Here is a 23242-nt window from a genome sequence, read left to right as displayed (position 1 = left end):
TTGTTCACTTACCATGTGTTTATGACCATATGTATATTTTCTGTAGTGAGTATCTGTTAAAATCTTCTGCCCTTCAAACTGGACTGTCTTATTACATTGGAAGAGTGTTTTGTATAATCTAGGTATAAATATTTTATCACATATAATGTATTTTCTTCCAATTTACTGGTTGCCTTTTCATTTTGGCAGTTTGACTCATACATTTTTACATTAAAATTTTATATAAGGATATACAAATATTTTTAATATTTAAGCAATGAAGTGACAAGTCTGTTTGTTGGAAAGATTAAGATTTTTAGAATACTCAATTTACTCAAATTTACTGATAAAATATAGTACTACAATATAGCTGTGCTACAATGTGCATTATGCATATTTACCATCAATTAATTTCATGAAAAATGTCCATTTGCTTACATCATTTATCTCTTTTTTCTCCTTATCTCAAGTATATATATTTATTTGTTTGCCTATTTTTATTTCATCATTTTTACATTTACTCACATATATACATCGTGTGTGTGTGTGTGTGTGTGTGTGTGTGTGTGTGTGTGTGTCCCTGGCTTCTAGGCAGAACCTGTTCTGTGCTCCTGTTTTCTGATTTTTGTTGAAGAGAAATATAAGAGATAATAAGAAAGACATGGCATTTTTTCTAGTTTGTGATAAAGATAGCTATACAGAGAGAGTCCTAGTGTTGCTTCCATGCACTTGTGTGTTGCAACCCACATTGGTTCATCTCTGTCAGACCTCTCCACTACCAGTCACCTTCCCATAGTGGCCTCTGTTAGTTTAAGATTATTTTATATGCTCCTCTACAGTGATCCTAAAACTTGAATGTGGTTGATCACTTATCTCTTAAAGTAAACCAAATGTATTTATTACCTAAACACTGCTGTCAAATGTACAAAACACTGCATTCATCTTACAGATTTTAGTTTCTAGAGTTTTAATAAAACCAGATTTTATAACTTGGCTTCTAGTTCTCCAAAGAAAGTCAAAATGAAACAAAGATCTTTATAACCAACTTCAATGGCACCCAATAACAGCTGTGGCTGATTGGGTTTCTATTTTGTGTCAGGAAAAGTTTCCAGACCTTTTATGATCATTACCTGTGATATTAAAAAAAAAAAAGACTAGAGAGCTGGCATTGTTTCTTTATTGAGCAGATGAGGAAACTGAGGCTAAGGGAGGTGAGCACCTCACCCCGGTCCTCCCCAGAGCTAATGAATGGCAGAACTGTAATTCAAACCCAGACCTCACAGTGCGCCATTTGATCACTCTGTGCTGCAGAGGATGTGACAGAGAATGTGGCAAACAAGTAACGACACACCAGTGAAGAGAAGCACACAGTGCCATAGATGGAAACTCCCGCCTCTCAGCTGTCGTGACACCAACAGCTGGAGAGCTTTCTTATGAACAACTTGGAAGTCATCGTTTTATAAATATCCACGTGCACTGCTGCTGAAAACAGAGCTGGCTCACAGAAGAAAACCACGCAGGGCATAACCGGGAGCTGGGAACTGGAGAGCTGGGGCCCCTAGAGGAGATGTCAAGAGTGTGTGCTCAAGGAGAGACTGAGGGAGGCTTGTGCTGTCTCTCACCTATTGAAGCGTGGATCTGCGTAGGCGTCTGGAATGTTCAGGACTTCCCCTGTTCTTGCTACTTGGCCAGCAATTCCTTTCTCAATTGAAAATCTGCATACATAAAAGAGAGGGACATGCTAATTAAATCATTGATGCTGTAGAATAATTCTGAAACATTTATTGTGACCAAATATTGAACTAAAGTCTTATTATTTATTTTAAATGCACACATTAGTTTTACACTTACATATCCTAAATTGTCTTAGAAGATATGTGAAAAGAAAAACATCACACAGTGGTCATTTGTGAGCTTCATTTTAAGAAATACTCCACAGTATGGTGGAGTATAACTGGATCATGAAATGAAAGGTTAACCTGGGCATCTCCAGCACTGACCAATAACTCCTTATATGGCAAAGTACCCCAGAACTGACAACATGCTTCACCGTGAGTATTCTGAGTGAGTCTCAGTGAGGCGTAAGCTGAGATCTACTCAGGTTCATTAACTTGCCAACATTCTCAAAATACACTGACACAATCAAAACCAGAACAGGGGCATAGCAGTGTGCTTCAACCACACCTATGACCAAACTCACAGGCTATGTCTGCACCTTGAGCTGAATGGAACTTGAATTTCATATTGTTTGCAACTCAAGCACTATAGAGAAATAGTGCAGAAGTAATTTTCTTCTTTTATTTGTTCAATGTTAAAATAATCCAAAGATAAGAATTAACTGATTATATTTAGTTATATCTTGAATATTTAACACCAGCATTTCTTTTATAAATATATTCTCACATTTATAAATATTTTTCTCATTGTTATATTATCATCATACATACACTCATTATTCCAAAATTTAGTTAATAAAGAAGGCCACAACTCAAATATCCATGATTTTTTAGTTCAAAATAATTGTCATAGCATTATATTTTCAACATTATATGAAACAATCATTACTGAAGTAAGGCTTTACCCTAAGGATTATCAAGAAAACTCCAAAGAGAATTAAAACATCAGAAAGTTAACCAAGCACTGAATAAAACTCAAGGTTGTCATCTTCCTGGTTTTTGTGTGCTTCAAACAGCATAAACACAGCAAACTGGACTGCCATGAGCAGGGTGTCAGAATCCATCCATGTGTCATTCATGTATGTGTGTCTGTCTTGGTCCAAGAGCTTTCTGACTGAACCTTTGCTCATGCTGTCTGTGCTTTGCTGTCTGAGTGGAAGCCCACCAACCACTCCTCTTAACATTACAGTAACCACATTCCCGTCACCGTTTTCCCTATGCTTGTCAATACACGCTTTACGTTATGTTTTCAAAGTCAGATCAATCAGATCAATACCAGAAGTGTCACGAAGCCCTGAAACCTTAAGCAAGAGAAATGACTTTAAGAGACCAGGCACAGATTGACACACTTAGGTCTAAATGACAAACACGAATGAGACAAAAAATTTAAAACCCCGAACACTTATATAGTGCCTATAATTCAGTCATGTGACTATGGAATGCAGGATCGATCTCCCTAGAAACAACTGGAAGTTCCCTGTGGCAGAAGATGACACCTGCAGCTGGCCACACTTTTCCACAGGTGGGTCCATTCCATGATAGACAGCCCAAGTGAACAATTGTTAATTACTAGAGAACGTCAGCGCTATGGAGAAGGGTAGTTAAGGAAGACACACAAAGTCAAAGGAAAGCAAGCGCTTAGGAGGACTTTCAGTATGTGCAGACTAAGCTTGACCCTGAAGCCTGGGTGGGACAGTGCTCCTTGCAGGTTTCCATGTTGTGACAGGACTGAGCCCCTAGCCTCCACCAAAAAATGAATGCCATCTGTCCTTTTCAGTGACAATAGCTGCCACTTTAGGAGCAAAGAAGGCTTTCGTTTCAAAACACAGCACACGTGCATGTTACCAGCTCACTAGTCAGTTACAGGAAGTGCCTCAGTCCTCAGTGCACCAGATCCAGTCCTCGGCTGGACGCGAGACGGCCCGCAGGCTGGGCAGAGGCAGGGCCAAACTGGTTAAGTTCACCCTTGCTCCTAAACATGGGACAACCTGCAGACTCCAGGTGGAGCACACCTTTACCTACCTGGGAGCACTAGTAAGTTTTTCCAACATGATTTCCAAAAGGACCGCCTCCGGAAGACGGCATTTCCAGGAGTGACGCTAAAGCTTCCTAGGCGCGGTTTCGCTGGCACTGCAATGTCAGTCCCAGAAGCACTACCTTCAGGAGGCGGGTCCTGGTGGGAATGACATCACAGTATGACAAGCATTGTCAGCATACCTGCGGATAGGCACAGAAAAGTGGGTAACAGAACACCTGCGCATCTGTGATCAGAGCCTAGGACATTCCACTCCAGCTGTACCTTATCTCTTTGGTCTTCTTGAAGACAGGTTTCCCTTCCTTCTCCTCTCCAATGTCAAAAAGGTCCGAATATAGCTCCTTGTTCTTATGGTCCACCTGGAAGAGCGCACAACGGTCGGCATTCACCAGGTTCTTTGCATATATCTAAAGACAAATGGAAAGACGAGAGTGAGCAGTGAGAAACTCAAGAGTCCACAAAGACGCCTAGGCTAAGTGTTAATTTCAGCTACTGTGTAACCAATCAGGCAGAGAATTAGCATTATAACAAATAAATATGTACGTACAAAATATGACATGTGGTAAGTATGTCACTGTTAAGCGCTAAGACCAGCAGACACCAGCAAGAACAAATAAACAGCTGGTTCTACAGCCAGTGGATGTTGAAACTAAAACACTTTCATATTGGTTGTAAGCAGTTAATGGCCTGCACTCTTCTCACAGTCCTCTCCTGGAGCCTGGATCTGAGCTTTGGTCAGGGAGGTCAGCACTGTCTATGAATACGATTGTAAAATCTATCACTATATGTGCCTTAAATCCTCACGACTACAATAGCAAGTCCTCCTATTTCAAGTGGTAGGAAGACTGAGGCACTGAGAAGTAAGCCGACTCACCTCAACACTACGTGGCTGGTAAGTGGTGGACATAACCCCAGCGTTCCCTGGCGTTCCACTAGCTGTTCCCGCAACCCACACTTTTGTAACAAAGAGCCCATTCCATTTCTAAATGGCAGGTTATGTATTCATTTCATCACTCAGTTCTTTATCCATGTCCTCCAACAGCTATTTCATCCATGCCTCACATATCCAACGGTCCTCAGTGTGTCATAAATACAATACATATGTACAGATGCTGAGAATCCTGGTAACGTCAAACACCAGACCACAGCCACGAAAGTACTCCTCACAGGAAAAGGATTAATGCTCAGAGGAAAACAGCCATCACAAACTATGCAAGAAGAGTGTGAGTCACCTTATGATCAGAGGAAAATGTGAAGTCTCATGTGAAACTAATTCATAGATATAACAGAAATAAACCAGAAAAGGCTAAGTGCCCTCCTCATCCACATATGACATGTGTACTTGTTGCTGAATCAAACTGCGCTCAGATACCCAATAGTCACAGCTGTGCCTATGACGTAGGCACACAGTGTCCCAGGTACAAGGGCAATAGGACTTCCATTTCACTTCTTCCCACCATGGCCACCACGGGCCATAAGCTCTGTGACAGCAACTGCTGCTTCTTTCTCCCACAGCATTTCAAGTGCCCAGAAGAAGACAGTTAAGTAAACCCGCCCATTGCCTTGCTCTACTAGACACAGCCACGTTCATTGCTGGCTAGATTGTTGGTGGCTACTACGGCTGCACAGTTGAGCCACTGGGAGAGTGTGTGGCCCACAGAACACACAACTTCACCAAGTGCTCTTTTCACAAAGTTTGCCAGCCCCAGCTTAGTGCAAAGATAAGGTCTCCAAAACCTAAAACCTGTACTGCAGGAAGGATAAATGGTATAAAAGTAGGGAGAGAGTGACGGGACAGGTTGTTAGTGAATAGGGAAGAATTGGTGGTTTATTTTACAAACTCATGAGACCTTGAATTAGTCAGTAACAACAGGGATCCCATACTATGAAAAATTAAGTTGTGCTCAGCAAAACTGCCATGCCTACTGCCAAGGGTCTTGTTTGCTGCTTTATAAATATTTTAGCACAATGCATTAATAATTGTACAAATCTGGGTGAGATGGATAATTGTCCAGAAAAATGAAAGAAATTAATTTAGAAGGGTTGAAAAATACGAATCAAACTAGAATCATAAAGATAATTAAAAATTATTAGAAAATTCATCCCTATGAAAGACCCTAGGGCCACAGGTTCAAATATAAATTCTTTAAAACTCTTCAACAAATTCCCATAAATTTAAACTTTTAAATTCAGAAATGAACACAATTTTTCTACTTATTTTGTAATCCCTGCTCTATCAGTGATGCTGAAAAATGACAAAGCCACTATAAAAAAGGAAAATCATAGATAAAACAGAAGAAAAATTAGAAATAAAATAGCAACAAATTAATCAAGTTAACAAATACTGTATTAAAAAGGAATTTTATTCAGAACTGTTCATTCTCATAAAGTGTATTATAATTTATTATAGAAATAAAGGACACAGGAGAACAGTCTCTATGAGGAGCTTCCTGGTTGTCAAAGGCATATGATACAATTAGCAAACTTCTTGATTAAAACTAATAAAATGGAATACAGCATCAGAATCATTCCTTACATTATGAAAATAAAATTAAGCGCAGGTCAAAGATAAAATTATTAACATACAATTAGGCAAGAAAAAGACATGTGAACTTTACATATGTGAACAGATAAAAGTTTTATTGTTTGCTGATAATAATGCATGTATCAAAAAATATTATTAAATCAACCAAAAACAACCAGCGGTAGTGAGAAAGGCTTCTGTTTTAAGATGAGTTACTCTACAGATACATTTGTTTTTCTACTCACCCCAGATAGTAAGTTCTCAGTTTGAAATGAGCCTCATATACCAGCAAGGAATTAAAGAAATACGTAGCATATTTTGGTATCACCTGTTACCAAGCCAAACTAGAATTCAAGAATAAAGGCAAAATAAAGATATTTCAGAAGTGTACAGTATTCAGGGAATTACTAACTATCACTATGCTGGAGAGAGATGTCCTCAAACAGAAATAGTTAAAACAGACTAATGCAGCTAAGGAAGCATGGGGAGACTTGGGGTCCAAGAAGAGTGATGAGCAAAGAAATTGCCAAAATTATAATGAACCTGTAAAAGTGCTTCGTAAATAATATCTAATAAAGTATGTCTAAAATATAAACATATAATTTAAAATTCATACCTAATACATATGTATTAGTGTATGTTTTTGTGTGTATATTCACATATCCAGAAACTATGCAAGGGAGATTAGAAAGGCAAAAAAGAAGGAAGAAACAGTAGTAATTTTTCATCTTGTTTGAGAAGGGGGTGACAGGACACAGACAATGATGGTTTATTGATGGCGATGGAAAACTTTGTTTTAAACATAAGCTTTGAGCTGGCAGGACTACCACTGCCATCCTGTGGGGAAGGACAGCTTGAGAAATAAGGTTACCAGAAGTAAGCTGAATGGAGAAACAGAGTCAGACGTGGGCCTGGAAATGTAACTTGAGTGATGACAAAAGTCTGGACCATCTAGGGCTCATCAGTAATGTAAACCTGTAATTCCCCTTTATCCTCTCAAGCTGATGTAATAACTGATGTCTGCCCTTAAAAAGAAAATATATACAGTACTTAAAATGTACAAAGCTAATCTGAAAGTCTAATTTGCTGGTGCTCCTCTAGCAGCTGAAAACAGGTGGCCAGGAGCCTCACAAGACAAGCAGCGGCATCTGTGTTGTGAGAAGCAGGTGAAAAGCTGCTCTTGTCCCTTAATTCTCAGGGGCTGAGGACATTGCCATCTTCAGTGCTTGGGGAAAGTTCCGTTAAGGATGAACTGCTTCAGAGAAATGTCAATATCGCCCCATTGAGAAATCCTCAATTAGAAGAAAAGTCACCTAGGAATTTATAGATAACTCATATTTTCTCTTCTGGAAATAAGAAATGTTATCTCCACAATTAAAAAGCCTTTCAAACACTCTAACCACATTTCCCTGGGTCTCCTCTATGTCAGGGCTATCTCTCCAAAACCACAGATCTGACCTTGTGCTCTCAGACTTAAAAGTCAACACTGCCTCCAGGCCTGGGTGCCTGTCTGTCCAGGGACCTTTCTAAACAGGTACAGACCACTGCCCTTTCCTGGAGGTCACTCCTACCTACTTTGCTTCATCACCTCCCCCTGTCCTCAGATGTGAGTGAGGGCCTCAGGAAAGCCTGCCAAAGTCCCCCTCTCCCCCCCCAGATAAGGCCACATCTCCCGATCATGAGTTCTGTTTCCTTCTCAGCCCTGAAGGTGACAACAATTTTACACTCATGTGGATATTTGACCGCCATCTGTCTTCCCCACTAGACTGTAAGTGCAATGAAGACAATCAGGGTCTGCTGGCCATTTTATCAGCCCAGCTACCAACTAGTAGAGGAAGAGAACAGATACTCAAGAAACATCATAGCAGAAATGGGTAAATGAAAGCCTGGAGAGACAGATGCCATAGATAAGCTGAAATCAGAATCAGTGCTACACCCTACTAGGACCCAAATCATTTTACAAATGACTTATAACAACCCTTAAAGAAAACTAGTCAACAACCCTACTTGTATACACAGATGCAAAAGTTGAAAATAACTAGTAACAACCAATCCAGGAGTTACAAATGTATTACCGCTGAGCAGGCTTTACACCAGGAATGTGAGAATGGTTCAACACTGGGTGGTAGACACAATTTCCTCCTGAAGGCTTTAGGTGGATGAGTTCTATTGTATGTGAACTGTATCTCAGAAAGCTACTTTAGGAAGATGATATCAGTAATGAAGGACTGATCACTAAGTACCTCTTGTACCCCTAGGATAAGTTCTATGCCATGCCACATGAAGTTTTCTATATTCTTTCTTTTTATGTTCTTTTTTTAGCATTTATGAGACTTTTTATTAAAAAGGAGAGGTTAATCTTTATGAAAGACTCCTTTTTAGACTTTTCATGCATTTTAAATGTCTGAAAGAATAAGAAATATTCAAAAACCAGGATGTAGTGTGGTACTTTACAAATTCCTTAAATTTTGCTGTAATCCGCGAAATTTGCATTTTCTCTGGACAAGAACATCCAGATAACTGGTCACGTAAAGAGTGTGTGAAATTAAGAGCCCTGATGCCAGTGTGATTGTTCTTAAGAAATGCTCTGTCTCTGCAGCAGTGTCACCGCTACACCTCTGTGCAATTTCACAGGGAAGGAGTCAGTGCGTCGCACGGCCCCTCAGGGAAGATACCTCTTTCTGCAGAAGACTGCCGTATTTTGAAGCAGAGTAGAGAATGAGAGGCAGGCAGCAGAGCAGAAATGGTGCCATCCACAGGGGCACAAGCATGTGCACACGAGGACGACTGGAAGGGAGCTCAAAAGCAGTAACACGTGGAATGCAGCTGGAACTCAGCTTCATGGGGCTTTCAGCTCACAGTGCCTGCCTGCCTTCCGGGAGGGAGGAGTAATTCAGACTAAGAGCAGCATAAACTTCAAGATCAACAAGTGCCAACTGGGGAGCCCTAATGTAACCTATACAGAAAAGGTATTTTGGCAAGCATAAAGAGAAGCCAGAAGTCTTTTCAAAGTATGGCTCTGTATTACATAAAGAAAGGCTGAGATGTTTTTTAGAAACATTACCCAAACACTCCCCACCCCCAAATTTCAACCGATGCGACAAACAGCTACAAGTGGGTTATGAAGTGCCACATTTGCTTAATATTTAGAAGGGCTGTCTAATACAAAATGTCACAATGCATGATAGGAACAAGAACTTAAGGATTAAATAAAATCATTTTCAAAACAAAAGGCAACCTACCATTATGTGTTCAAGTAGAGAATCTATTGCGACTATGTTGTCAAAATATGTTCTGAAAAAGAATAAGTCTTGTTTAGATCACAGTACGTATTAATCTTTGAATACATTCTCTGGATTTGTGTACATCCAAATAACATAAAGATATCATCTTATTTTTTGTCCTGTTGTGGAAACCACCAATATTGTTTTAAAGAAATAAACAAAACTTTGTCATTGCCCTAATACCAGGGCTCTAATTCCAGAGGATGCATTCGGTAATTATTTTATTGCTCATTTCCAAAGTACAGAAAAGGTTATAGCATTTAATGAAAGCTATGTAAGACTAAAATTGGGTTCATTGTACTTAATATTCTCATCAATAACTCTGATCTGAAATAAAGATATTTAAATTGGCTACATCTCATCAATATGTTTAAAATATAAATTATAACTGAATAATTGAAAATAGTCAAGTTTAATTGTATCAAGAAAGCAATGTAATTCATTTGAGAAGAAATGTCAGAATACAAGTATTAATAAGACCTAATTACTTAAGTAAAATGGATTCTCAGTATTATAAATGGCAAGTAAAAGTTTTGGAGGTATATCATGTATGTTAGCTGCAAACCCCCTGAACTGAATCAACAGGCACATATTAATAGAAAAATGTAAAAAAGTGCTCTTAACATGGGACTGACTGGCTGTGTACAGCTTTCAGTTTAGGTTCATGCAAACTTAACAATGTTCTCACAAATGGGAAAACTTACACTGATAAACAATGAGCTTTTAAAAAAGACAAATCAGTTAGCTTAAAACCACTGAGACATACAACACACTTCAGTGCACTGTCCACTACATAAGGAAAATGATGAAGGAAGTAAGAGGGAGTAACTGTCACCTGAGATCTTTAGCTGACTTTGGGGCATTTACAAAATACACAAATACACTAGCCAGAGAAAGTGCACAACTTTCTATGTGTTTTGAAGTAATACAATCATATGTCCTAGAGACACTGTGTTTGATTGTTTGAAAGAAGTTAATTGCTTTTGGTGACCAAAGGGACCTTCTTCAACTCCACATTTCTCTAGTTTTTTTTTGTGTGTGTGTGTGTGTGTCAAACACCAAGTGCAACATGAACTAGCAACTGCAGACTAATTATTCATGAAGATTCAAATATTTGCTCACAGGTAATTACAGAGTGCCGCCTCAGAGCTGGACACAGTACCCATCAGAGCTGCTGTGGCCAGGAGTGAACATGTTCGCTCTTCTTTAGTAAACAGATGGGACAGGACCCCAAGTCATTGGGCCTGCAGCTTTTTTTAGGTCTCAGTGTTAAATGAGGACAGTTATTAAACTGGTACAGCAAACAGGTACAGGAAAGATCTCCCCTTAGCAAGCAAAACCAATATGAACCCAGAATTTGAAAAATATCTATAATTGCTCTCTCTACCAGCCCAGGGGAGATTTTCACTCAAAAAGATATCTGAGATACCATATACAGAAAAGTTAAAGTCACACTAATAATATTCCTTAAACTGACATTGTGAGAAAATGACAGAGAAGACATTTTGGAAAAAATACTTAGTGTCTTTAACATGTTCTAAAAGCCTGTTTACTAAGTGAACGTCAAATTGAAAATTAAGACCATCCATGTACATCAGGAATCTCTCACTTATAAAGTGAACATGGAGGATAATCTAATTCTACAATCTGAAGCATGACTAATTGCTCTTCCTTGTTTAATAACTGGAGATTGACCTCCAGTTATTGGCTACAGCAGAGAGCATCTGTCTCCATCAGGGAAGGGCTCCTGCAGCCCTAGAAATGAGCACTCACTTTGATACATCCAGTAGAAAGTCATTCAATTCCGTCTGTTTGGCAAGACCTCTGCACACCTGCCATGTAAAAAGTCATGACTATTAGTTATAATGCTTATTTAAGAATAAAACTTACAGAGTATGATTAATAACACAATCACTTGGCCTATAATGTAATAAAAGTATCAATAACTGTTAATATTTGTTGAGTACTTAAATGTGCTAAACACTGTTCTAAGCATCTTCTATTTATTATCTCACTTAATTATCACACCCCCCCTGGATTTGGGTTTATACTTGGTAACTGAGGCAGAAAGGAGTTGAGATCTTTACTCAAGATCCAGTATTAGACCCAGCACTCAAACCTGAGGTCTACCCCAAACTACTCTTCAAAATTACTGCATACTGTAAAAGAACTGGGGTTATACATATTCCACCTACACTTGATGGCCCAGGTTATTATCCTATAATTCCACTTTCCTTCCTATCACACAGCAACTCATCAACACGAGGCTCCTGAAATGCAACCAGAGAGAGAGAGAAAGGGGGGGGGAGAGAGAAAGAAAGAAGGAGGGGGAGTGAGGGGGGAGAGAGAGAGAGAGATAGGGGGAAGAGAGAGAGAAGGGGGGAGAGAGAGAGAGAGAGAGAGAGAGAAAGAGAAGGGGGTGAGAGAGAGAAGGAGGGAGAGAGAGACTCTTTTACATGTATGTGTTAATTGTAAGATATTTAAGAGAGAGGGTAAATAAATACAGGAGTTTAAATAAAAGACTTTAGAAATAACAAAATAGTACAATATCAAAAAAAAAAAAAAAAAAAAGAATGTGTTTACTTACTAACCTCTACTCCAGTCCCTGAGGCTGTACTCAAAATTTCTGTTCTTTCTTAGGAAGGCCCTATAAAACACCCCAAAGCTGCGAAGACTCACCTGTACCTGATGTATTGCTACTGAAGCCCAGGCAAGATTGGCTGTTGCAACCTAAAAAACACAGCCCATATGAGTATTTAAAACAAGTATTTAGGAGTTACATGAGGCATTCCCACATGAAGAATTTTCAGGTCATTATGCTGAGTATTTTGCCAAACCCAAAGTGCCAAAAATTAACAAACTTCCTTTTCGCATCCCCCAATCTATCTAACTGATTTTAATGCTATTTCTTGTTTTAACACAAAATCATTGTTTTTCAGTTTAACAAAAAGTTCTATTAAAAAGGCCTGAGATGATCACTGTGTGGTATTTCTAAGAACTAAAAATCTTATGCATATGCTATCTGACAGGTTCTCAATTTTTTAACTATCTGTTCCTTTTACTAGTTGTCCATTTAATAAATATTTGCTGGAGGCCAGGAACTGTTTTAGCTGCAGGAGACAGAGCAGTAAACACCTCCACAGCAAAACTGGAACAGCTTTCAGCGTCCTGTGGGGAGACAGCAGGACAAGGAAGGAAGGAAGGAAGGGTCCTGTGGAATATACTAGTTAGTGACAGGTGCCATGGTGAAAAGGAGCAGGACAGAGGACAAGAAGCCCTGGATAAATGTGTGCAGTAAGTGCTCAGGGCAGGCACCCTCAGAGAAGGGGACACCTTGAGGTGCCTCCCAAGGAGGTAATAGGACAGGTCTCCACATGGGAGGAAGAGCAGAGCACAGGCCTCTGAACAGAAGCCATCAGCCACTCCCAAGGGTCCAGAGTGGAGGAGGGGTGAGGATCAGCTGGAGTAGCAAGGGGTGTGGTGTGGAGTAGCAAGAGGCAAGTGGATCAGGCTAGGCCACTGCAGGGACCTCGTCAGTACTGGAAGTGAGGGATAGCTCATTTTAGAGTTTGGGTTCAGTACAAATGATCATACTCCACTTCCATGAACAGCATGGAGAACACACCTTCCTAGTGTCTTTGACACCAGACACTTTGCTCAGGACCCAGTCTAGGAGGAGGACACTTCTAAGAAGGTATAAAGACAGCCAGAGTATAAAAGCGGTCCCGCTGCTTTACCTGATCCACACTATGGCATACTCTTTACTGTAAAGATGCTTCCTTTCAGGGAAAAAACTGTATTTCTAATTTAATCGGTTCTGCTATAAACAACTGCCACACAAAAGAAGTTTTCAAAATCATGGGCATTAGGATCAAAACTATGACTTCAAGTCCTCATTGGGGTATGCACTTAATCCTGACAGGTGCTATCAAGGGCGCCTTCCGACCTCACCTCCTGGTGACTGAGACAGAAGGCTTCCTTGCCCCAGTGCCGATACAGCTCCAGAATACCAATCAAGTCCCCAATCGCAGTGACAATAGGCAAGCAAAGAACAGACTGGATCCGAGTCCCCGATTCCAGTCCAGTACCTCTTGGAAATCGCTCATCCTGAAAGTAAAGGGGAGAGGCATACGTTACATAAAAGAAACAGAATTGTCATGTAATAGTTCTCACTTCTTTCAGAAATTGGCTTGAGATGTGTAATTGAACATGGGCAGTCCTTGTCAGAAGAAAACCAAATGACGATGGTTATACAAATCTTGTTTAAAAATGCTTGTTTTCAGCAATATGGGACCCGTACTCCAATACTGCCTTAATAGCTCTTAATAATGAATGGAGTATGTTAATTTCATGCAAAATCTTCATAGAAGCTGACATTTATCCCCTGCCTTCTCTGCCAGAGCCATCCTCAGCCCCACAGATACAATGTGATCAAGAAAACCCCTCTAAATCCAAACACCGCATGAAGGAAAGCATACAGAGACATGTCTTCTTTTCTATTTTTAAAGTTAAAATAACACAAAAGGGAATGTTAACAGTCATTCTAATTGAACCTCAATCATCTTATAATTATCAATTATTTATCATAAGAATGGAAATTGTTTCTTTGACTTTAATAATTTCTATTACAGCAAAATCACTCAAAGGAAGTGTAGAGAAATAAAATGACAAAATCAAAAACACCAATTCTATTCAGTTTCTACTATCTGTAGGAAGCTATTAGATAACGAATTAGAATTTTTCATGAGTCAAGAATAGTGTAACTCTATACTTGTAATTTACAGATCTTTTGAAAGCCTCCGTACACAGTAGAACATTTTCAAACAAGAACGTTTGTAACATCTACTTTTACCCTTTCTGTTCCTCCTCACTCTCTTTTTCTGTCTTTTTTCTATAAAGTAACTAGTACCCGATTTGTTCAAAGTTAAATAATTTTTTAAAAAAATAGATTTCAAGAATCCACTCTAGTGCTTTTATAGAGAAAATTCCTTTTATCTATATATTTGTTTGTACTTGTCCCTGTTAAAGTCTGTTCTAGTGACATTTCATTCAAATGTCTGCTTGTATACACTGTGAAACACAGCACAAAGGGCTCCACTTTGTCATGTCTCTCTGTAGCCCTGTCCAGGCTTCACCATGTGATCTGCTCTGCCTAATGGGAGGACAGTAAACGTGATGTAAGCAAAGGCTTGAACCTCACCTCTCCTCTTCCCTCTTAGGCTCCTTCCAACATCACAAGACCCTGCCAGGCTAGCCTTCTGGGTTGGGAGTGCAAGACACATGGAGAGAAGAGGCCATCGGAGACTAGCTGACATCAACTGATGGCCAGCAGACCTCAGTCTATAGCAGGCCTCGCTGGCTGTTGTCCCAATCAGCACAGCTGGCCAGCACTTTGACTCATCAGAAATACCAAGCAGCTACCATATGATACCTACAAAATCTGGGGTAGTTTGTCATATAACAATAGCTCACTCATTCACGTACATCCTGGCAGGACTTGAAATATGAAACAGAAATCATTTAGTTTGCATGAATACAAAAGTGTGTGTGTGTGTGTGTGTGTGTGTGCATGTGAATTTATCTGTATCTATCTATTTAACCATTTTGGCACATGTTGAAATAAGAGCTCTTCAAATCCAGCTCTTACTGACTCTTACATACAGAGTCACTTAATCGATCTGTATCTTGCTTTAATGATTTTTATGCTTTATGAAACGGCTTAGACTGTAAGAGCAAAATGACAAATCATCTTTCTTAAGTAACTACTTCAGTTAAAGTCTTCATGGAATCAAAAGCCCTTTACCCCAAGGATGTCTTCTACAAGCAGCGTTTTTCTGGACTTGGCCACATAAGCAGAGATGGTGGTGCCCTGGGTGATAGGCCCAGCAGGGATGAGCCTGGGCTGTCCTCCCTTTATTCCAGGTGGTATGAACACACAGAGACTCTAGGAAGAAGAAAAGTATGTGTTTTATGGGCTCTCCTGTACAAAAGACACTTAGACATTGAGTCACAGCCACGGGAAGTCTGGGAGCCATGTCCATGAAGAGACATAAAACTGGACAGGTACAGTGCAGGAGGGGGAATTACCTCTTAAGTTCCCAAACACACAGGGCACAGCTTAAAGTAGGACTGAGTAAAGGTACAGGCACAGAAAACTCAAGAGAGCCTACTATTTTGATATGTAGAAAACAAGATGAGAAAAAGATGGATCCTGTCACTAGACTTAGGACCTATTTATTGTTTCATAAATCAGTGCTGGACCACACTCTCTTCAGATAAGACCAGCAGCCAAGAGTTAAGTGATTTGGTGAAATTTTTCATCTTCATTACTTCTTTTTTAGAACATTATATTTTTAAGACTTAATACTCACATCGCTTAAACTGGAATTATAGATTCAGAATACTTTTGAAAATTTGCTGTCCTCTGCAAAATCATGACAAATCTTGGTGATCTTTCCCTCTCAAATGACTCAGTGGGAGAGCAGTTTTTAAAAAATAAGTCCATTTTCGAAAACATCAGGATCATTTATTTTGACAAAATCCAATCATATTTTTAAATTATTTTCTATGAAATAAGAATTGCCAAACTAAGCAGTTCATCTAGGGTTTGCAGGCAATGTTTTGACATAGTAGAATCATGACTGATTAGGTATCCATTTCAAAAGCATTAAGGTTCAGGTAACTTCTCTCTACCCTTTGCTTTTATGTTAAATGGAGAAACTTCAAGGTGAAAGCCTTTGACAGTAAGTGTCAGGTACCCTCTTCACCCAAACATGTTCCTGATAATACTTGCAATTACTAAGGTAGCACTAAGGGTGAGAACTGTGTTAAATGGATATATTACCTTACAGTTAAGTGGTTTTCAAGTTTCTTACTATCAGAAAAGTCTTCCTTCAAATACCTTATAATCACAAGAAAACAAACCCTACAAACTTGAGCTTCTTGGCTAAGTCAATAGGGAGAAAGGAGTGCTTTGATTGAAACCTGGCAGCTTTCAGTGACTCACTATTAGAAAGGACTAAAATTAAGTTCAAAAGACTTAAATTCCCAAATACATAGTACAGTTAGAACTGTGCTTAAGGAATATTTTCTATTAAGTACAATGCAAGTGGAAATATATTTAAATAGTTATTTTAAAAAAGGTTTAAATATTATGTACTCATGTATGAAATGGAAAAATGAAACCTGTTGAAACTATTCCAGGAATGGGGGATGGGGAATAAAAACATAAAAAATAAAAAGGATTGAAGGATTCCAAGATGGCGGCTACAGGGAGGAAGCAGAAAGCTTGCCTCCTGAAGTAAAATCTTGGAGAGACACTGGAGATACACCTGACAGGAAAAACCACCGAGAAGAGGCAAAACTTTGACCCCTCCACACCTCCAGGCTGCGCAGAGCATCTCCACTTCACGTTAAACGGAGAAACCAGGAGGGCTCCCGTGCCACCACCAGACGGCAGCGCCAAGACGGCTTGGGAAGACGCGGACCAGGTGAGCTAAGCGGTACACGGTTCTCCCACAGACAAGCCTGGGCCAGAGCAGCATAGCCCCCTGGACAGACCGACCCCCACCCAGGGAAAAAAGAAAAAAAACTGAATAATAAGCAACAACAGAAAAGACGTGTAGCAAAGAGGGCGGGGAGCCCTGAGCACGGGGGATGGGGGGTGAGGGGAATCTCTCACAGAGCTGTAAATAAACAAGCCGGCTGGAGAAGGCAGGAGCAGCAGCAGGGCCCAGCAACGAGGAGTGGGAAAGCTTGTAAAAGCAGCGAGGAGGAAAACTGCACAGGAGAGGGGGGAAGACCCACCTCCCACGTGAACTGTAAATAAACACGCAGGCCTGACAACTTGGGGGCAGTGTCACCTTTCCCAGTGCTTGGAAAGGGGAAAGCCTGTAGCAGAGGCTCCCGCACAAGAGAAATCTGAGCAAACAAAGCCTGTGGGACCAGGTGAGTGCTAAGCTCACCCCAGAGATCTGCATAAACAACGCCGCCAGCTACAGCAGGCTGACAGCAGGGGGCAGGCAAGCCACAGCTGCAGATACCACTCTCAGAACTGCCTCCAGACTCTTTTTTTTTTTTTCTCTTTTTCTCCCTACCTTTGATGAGAGAACAACCGAATTACACCTGTAAGCTTTGAACTTGGGACACTTTGTGGTTTTCTTTGTTTGGTGCGGTTCTGTTTTATTTTATTTTTCCCCTTTGATAAGACAACTACAGAACAACATCTGAGGCACCATCGCCAGGATTGGAGGCTGAGGGACGAACACCAAAATTACATTTGAACTTGGAGATTTTTTTTATTTTTTGCTTTTTTTTTTAATTTTAATTTTTATTTTATATATATATATATTTATTTCATTTATTTATTCTTTATTTTTATTTTTATTTTTTTATTTTTTATTTTCAATGCTCTCTCTGTCTCTCTAATGCCTTTTCAGCTTATGGTTAAATAGTACACTGTCTCTCCCTGTTTATATCTTTGAAACTTTTTTGTTTGTTTCTTTGTTTTGTTTTGTTTTTCTACTTGTTTATTTGTTTTTCCCTTATCCTTTAACTTCTTTGCTGTCCATCTCCTCTCAACCTTCCATTCTAAATATCACCATTGTTATTATTACAAGCTAGAAAATACTTAATTGCACACAGTACAGGGACAGTAACAACACCAAGAACAATGACGGGAAGACAGAAAAAACAGGGAAATCAGCTTCCCCACAGCAAAAAATTAGTACAGGAACCAGAGGGGAATGAAGAAAACAGATACTCAGATCCAGATTCCAACAAAATGAAGATAAACTATGCCAAAGAACCCAATGAAGCTCATAAGAATAATTTAAAAGAAGACATACTACAGGTACTCAATGAGAATTTTATAGAGATGATAATGGATAGGGTCAACCAAAATGTACAGGAGACACTCAAGAAATGCCAAGTCAACAAAAATAGAGAATTTGAAAAAGCAAAAGAAGAAATAAAGGAAACCATAGAAGCACTGTATAAACAACAAAGTGAAACAGAGAACACGATTAATAAAGAGATAAATGAACTCAGGACAAAAATAGACAACATTAAAGAGGAAACGACCCAGGATATGGAAAATCTCAGAAAAAAGAACGAGACAGAATTGCAAAACAAAACGGAAGGCCAATCCAGCAGAACAGAACAAACAGAAGACAGAATCTCAGAACTCAAAGATGAAATGGTAATTAAAGGAAAAACTGAAGAACTATTAATTAAACAACTCAAGACCTGTGAAAAGAAAATGCAAGAACTCACCAACGCCATCAAAAGACCAAACCTGAGAATCAAGGGCATTGAAGAAGGAGAAGAGGTGCAAGCAAAGGGAATGCTTAATATATTCAACAAAATAATAACAGAAAATTTCCCAAATCTAGAGAAAGATATTCCCATACAGATGCAAGAGGCCTCCAGAACAACAAACAGACCAGACCAAAATAGACCTACCCCACGGCATATCATCATTAAAACGACAAGGGAGGCTGGGAGTGTGGCTCAAGTGGTAGAGTACCTGCCTGGCAAGCACAAGGCCCTAAGTTCAAACCTCAGTGCTGCTTAAAAAAAATGAAAAAAATCATTAAAACAACAAGTACAGAAACTAGGGAAAGGATATTGAAGGCTGTAAGAGAGAAAAAAACAACCAACATACAAAGGTAAACCCATCAAAATCACAGCAGACTTCTCAACAGAAACATTAAAAGCAAGAAGAGCGTGGGGTGAGATTTTCCAGGCACTGAATGAAAATCACTTCAACCCCAGGATACTCTACCCAGCAAAACTACCATTCAAAATAGATGGAGCAATAAAAGTCTTCCATGATAAGCAGAAACTAAAACAACATGTGACCACAAAGCCACCAACTACAAAAGATTCTTCAAGGGATTCTGCACAGAGAAAGTGAAACCCAACATAACCATGAAAGGACAGGCAGCACCAAACCACAGGAAAAGAAAACGCAAGAAAGTAGAGAGTAACCTCAACTTAGGTACACACAATCAAACCTTCAAAAAACTAAGACAACTAAATGACAGGGATCACCACACACCTATCAGTACTAACACTTAATGTAAATGGACTTCATTCACCCATCAAAAGGCACCGTTTGACAAGATGGATTAAAAAGGAAGATCCAACAATTTGTTGCTTACAGGAGACCCCTGTTACTCACAGAAGTAAGCATAGGCTTAGGATGAAAGGCTGGAAGAAGATTTACCAAGCCAATGGCCCCCCAAAACAGGCAGGAGGAGAAATACTTTTCTCTGACAAAGTAGACTTCAAACCTACATTGATCAAACGTCATATAGAAGGACATTCCATACTAATAAAAGGGGAAATAGATCAAAAGGAAATAAAATGATCAACCTATATGCACCCAATGTCAATGCACCCAATTTCATCAAACATACCCTGAAAGACCTAAGAGCATATATTAACTCTAACACAGTGGTCGTGGGAGACTGTAACACCCCAATTTCCATCAATAGATAGGTCATCCAAACAAAAAATTAATAAAGAAATCCTAGATCTAAAATATACAATAGATCAAATGGACCTAGTTGATATCTACAGAACATTTTATCCAACTTCTACACAATATACATTCTTCTCAGCAGCCCATGGAACCTTCTCCAAAACAGATCATATCCTAGGGCAAAAAGCAAGCCTCAGCAAATATAAGAAAACAGAAATTATACCATGCATTCTATCTGATCACAGTGCAATAAAACTAGAACTGAACAAAAGTAAAGACAAAAAACATGCAAAGAGCTGGAAACCGAATAACTCATTGCTTAATGAACAATGGGTCATTGATGAAATAAAAGAGGAAATTAAAAAGTTCCTGGAAGTCAATGAAAATGAAAACACAACCTACTGGAACCTATGGGACACAGCAAAGGCAGTCCTGAGAGGAATTTTATAGCCATAAGTGCATATGTTAAAAATACTGAACGATCCCAAATCAATGACCTAGCAAAACAAGAACAAGTAAATCCCAAAACAAATCGAAGGAGAGAAATAATAAAAAAGAAGAGCTGAAATCAATGAAATAGAAACGAAAACAACCATACAAAGAATTAATGAAACAAAAAGTTGGTTCTTTGAAAAAATAAACAAGATCGATAGACGCCTGGCAAACCTGACTAAATTGAGGAGAGAAAAAACCCAAATTAGTAGAATCAGGAATGCAAAAGGGGAGATAACAACAAAGACCACAGAAGTCCAGGAAATCATCAGAGACTACTCGAGAACCTATATGCAAATAAATTCGAAAATCTTAAAGTAATGCACACATTTCTAGATACATATGATCATCCAAAACTGAACCAAGAGGAAATTAATCACCTGAATAGACCTATAACACAAAATGAAATTGAAGCAGCAATCAAGAGTCTCCTCAAAAAGAAAAATCCAGGACCTGATGGATTCTCTGCTGAATTCTATCAGACCTTTAAAGAAGAACTGATACCAACCCTCCTTAAACTGTTCCACAAAATAGAAAGGGAAGGAAAACTGCCAAACACATTTTATGAAGCCAGTATTACACTTATCCCAAAACCAGGCAAAGACACCTCCATAAAGGAGAACTATAGGCCAATCTCCTTAATGAACATTGATGCAAAAATCCTCAACAAAATAATGGCAAACTGAATTCAGCAACACATCAAAAAGATCATTCACCACGACCAAGTAGGCTTCATCCCAGGAATGCAGGGGTGGTTCAACATATGCAAATCAATAAATGTAATAAAGCACATTAACAGAAGCAAAGACAAAAACCAAATGATCATCTCAATAGATGCAGAAAAAGCCTTTGATAAGATCCAACACCACTTCATGATAAAAGCTCTAAGAAAACTAGGAATAGAAGGAAAGTTCCTCAACATTATAAAAGCTATATATGACAAAACTACAGCCAGCATTATACTTAATGGAGAAAAACTGAAACCATTCCTTCTAAAATCAGGAATGAGACAAGGATGCCCACTATCTCCACTCCTATTCAACATAGTACTGGAATTCCTAGCCAGAGCAATTAGGCAAGAAGAAGGAATAAAAGGAATACAAATAGGTAAAGAAACTGTCAAAATATCCCTATTTGCAGACGACATGATCCTATACCTTAAAGACCCACAAAACTCTACTCAGAAGCTTCTAGACATCATCAATAGCTATAGCAAGGTAGCAGGATATAAAATCAACATAGAAAAATCATTAACATTTCTATACACTAACAATGAGCAAACGGAAAAAGAATGTATGAAAACAATTCCATTTACAATAGCCTCAAAAAAAATCAAATACCTAGGCGTAAACCTAACAAAAGATGTGAAAGACCTCTACAAGGAAAACTATACACTTCTGAAGAAAGAGACTGAGGAAGACTGTAGAAAGTGGAGAGATCTCCCATGCTCATGGGTTGGTAGAATCAACATAGTAAAAATGTCAATACTCCCAAAAGTAATCTACATGTTTAATGCAATTCCCATCAAAATTCCAATGACATTCATTAAAGAGATTGAAAAATCTACCGTGAAATTTATATGGAAACACAAGAGGCCACGAATAGCCAAGGCAATACTCAGTCAAAAGAACAATGCAGGAGGTATCACAATACCTGACTTCAAACTATATTACAAAGCAATAACGATAAAAACAGCATGATACGACATGAAGACCAGTGGAACAGAATAGAGGACCCAGATATGAAGCCACACAACTATAAGCAACTTGTCTTTGACAAAGGCGCTAAAAATATATGATGGAGAAATAGCAGCCTCTTCAACAAAAACTGCTGGGAACACTGGTAAGTAGTCTGCAAAAAACTGAAACTAGATCCATGTATATCACCCTATACCAAGATTAACTCAAAATGGATAAAGGGTCTTAATATCAGACCCCAAACTCTAAAGTTGATAAAGAAAAAAGCAGGAAATACTCTGGAATTAGTAGGTATAAGTAAGAACTTTCTCAATGGAACCCTAGCAGCACAGCAGCCAAGAGATAACATAGATAAATGGGACTTCATAAAACTAAAAAGCTCTGCTCAACAAAAGAAATGGTCTCTAAACTGCAGAGAACACCCATAGAGTGGGAGAAAATATTTGCCAGCTACACATCAGACAAAGGACTGATAACCAGAATATATAGGGAACTTAAAAAACTAAATTCTCCCAAAATTAATGAACCAATAAAGAAATGGGCAAGTGAACTAAACAGAACTTTCTCGAAAGAAGAAATTCAAATGGCCAAAAAACACATGAAAAAATGCTCGCCATCTCTACCAATAAAGGAAATGCAAATTAAAACCACACTAAGATTCCACCTCACCCCTGTTAGAATAGTTATCATTAGCACGAACAACAGGTGTTGGCGAGGATGTGGGGAAAAAGGAACCCTCTTACACTGTTGGTGGGAATGTAGACTAGTACAACCACTCTGGAAAAAAATTTGGAGGCTACTTAAAAAGCTAGACATCGATCTACCATTTAATCCAGCAATACCACTCTTGGGGATATACCCAAAAGACTGTTACTCCAGAGGCACCTGCACACCCATGTTTATTGCGGCACTATTCACAATAGCCAAGTTTTGGAAACAGCTAAGATGCCCCACCACTGATGAATGGATTAAGAAAATGTGGTACCTATACACAATGGAATTTTATGCAGCCATGAAGAAGAACGAAATGTTATCATTCGCTGGTAATGGATGGAATTGGAGAACATAT

At 39.1% G+C, this 23242-nt stretch overlaps 1 protein-coding gene across 8 annotated transcripts in view; it reads right to left on the bottom strand.

Moving 5' to 3' along the window:
• Pde10a (phosphodiesterase 10A) overlaps positions 1–23242 on the bottom strand; it is a 487897-nt gene that overhangs the window by 55036 nt on the left and 409619 nt on the right. For all 8 annotated transcript variants that reach the window (XM_074070673.1, XM_074070649.1, XM_074070664.1 and 5 more), the window contains 7 exons: positions 15302–15442; positions 13450–13605; positions 12178–12228; positions 11272–11330; positions 9457–9508; positions 3955–4097; positions 1602–1694 (listed from right to left, as the gene is read on the bottom strand). In XM_074070673.1, the coding sequence (XP_073926774.1) occupies positions 1602–1694; positions 3955–4097; positions 9457–9508; positions 11272–11330; positions 12178–12228; positions 13450–13605; positions 15302–15442 (695 nt within the window). The remainder of the gene's footprint in view (positions 1–1601; positions 1695–3954; positions 4098–9456; positions 9509–11271; positions 11331–12177; positions 12229–13449; positions 13606–15301; positions 15443–23242) is intronic.

This window comes from Castor canadensis, chromosome 1 (assembly GCF_047511655.1).
Source record: "Castor canadensis chromosome 1, mCasCan1.hap1v2, whole genome shotgun sequence".
NCBI classification, from domain to species: domain Eukaryota; kingdom Metazoa; phylum Chordata; class Mammalia; order Rodentia; family Castoridae; genus Castor; species Castor canadensis.
The sequence above is the reverse complement of the archived record's forward strand: the minus strand, read 5'-3'. Positions and strand labels throughout refer to the sequence as shown.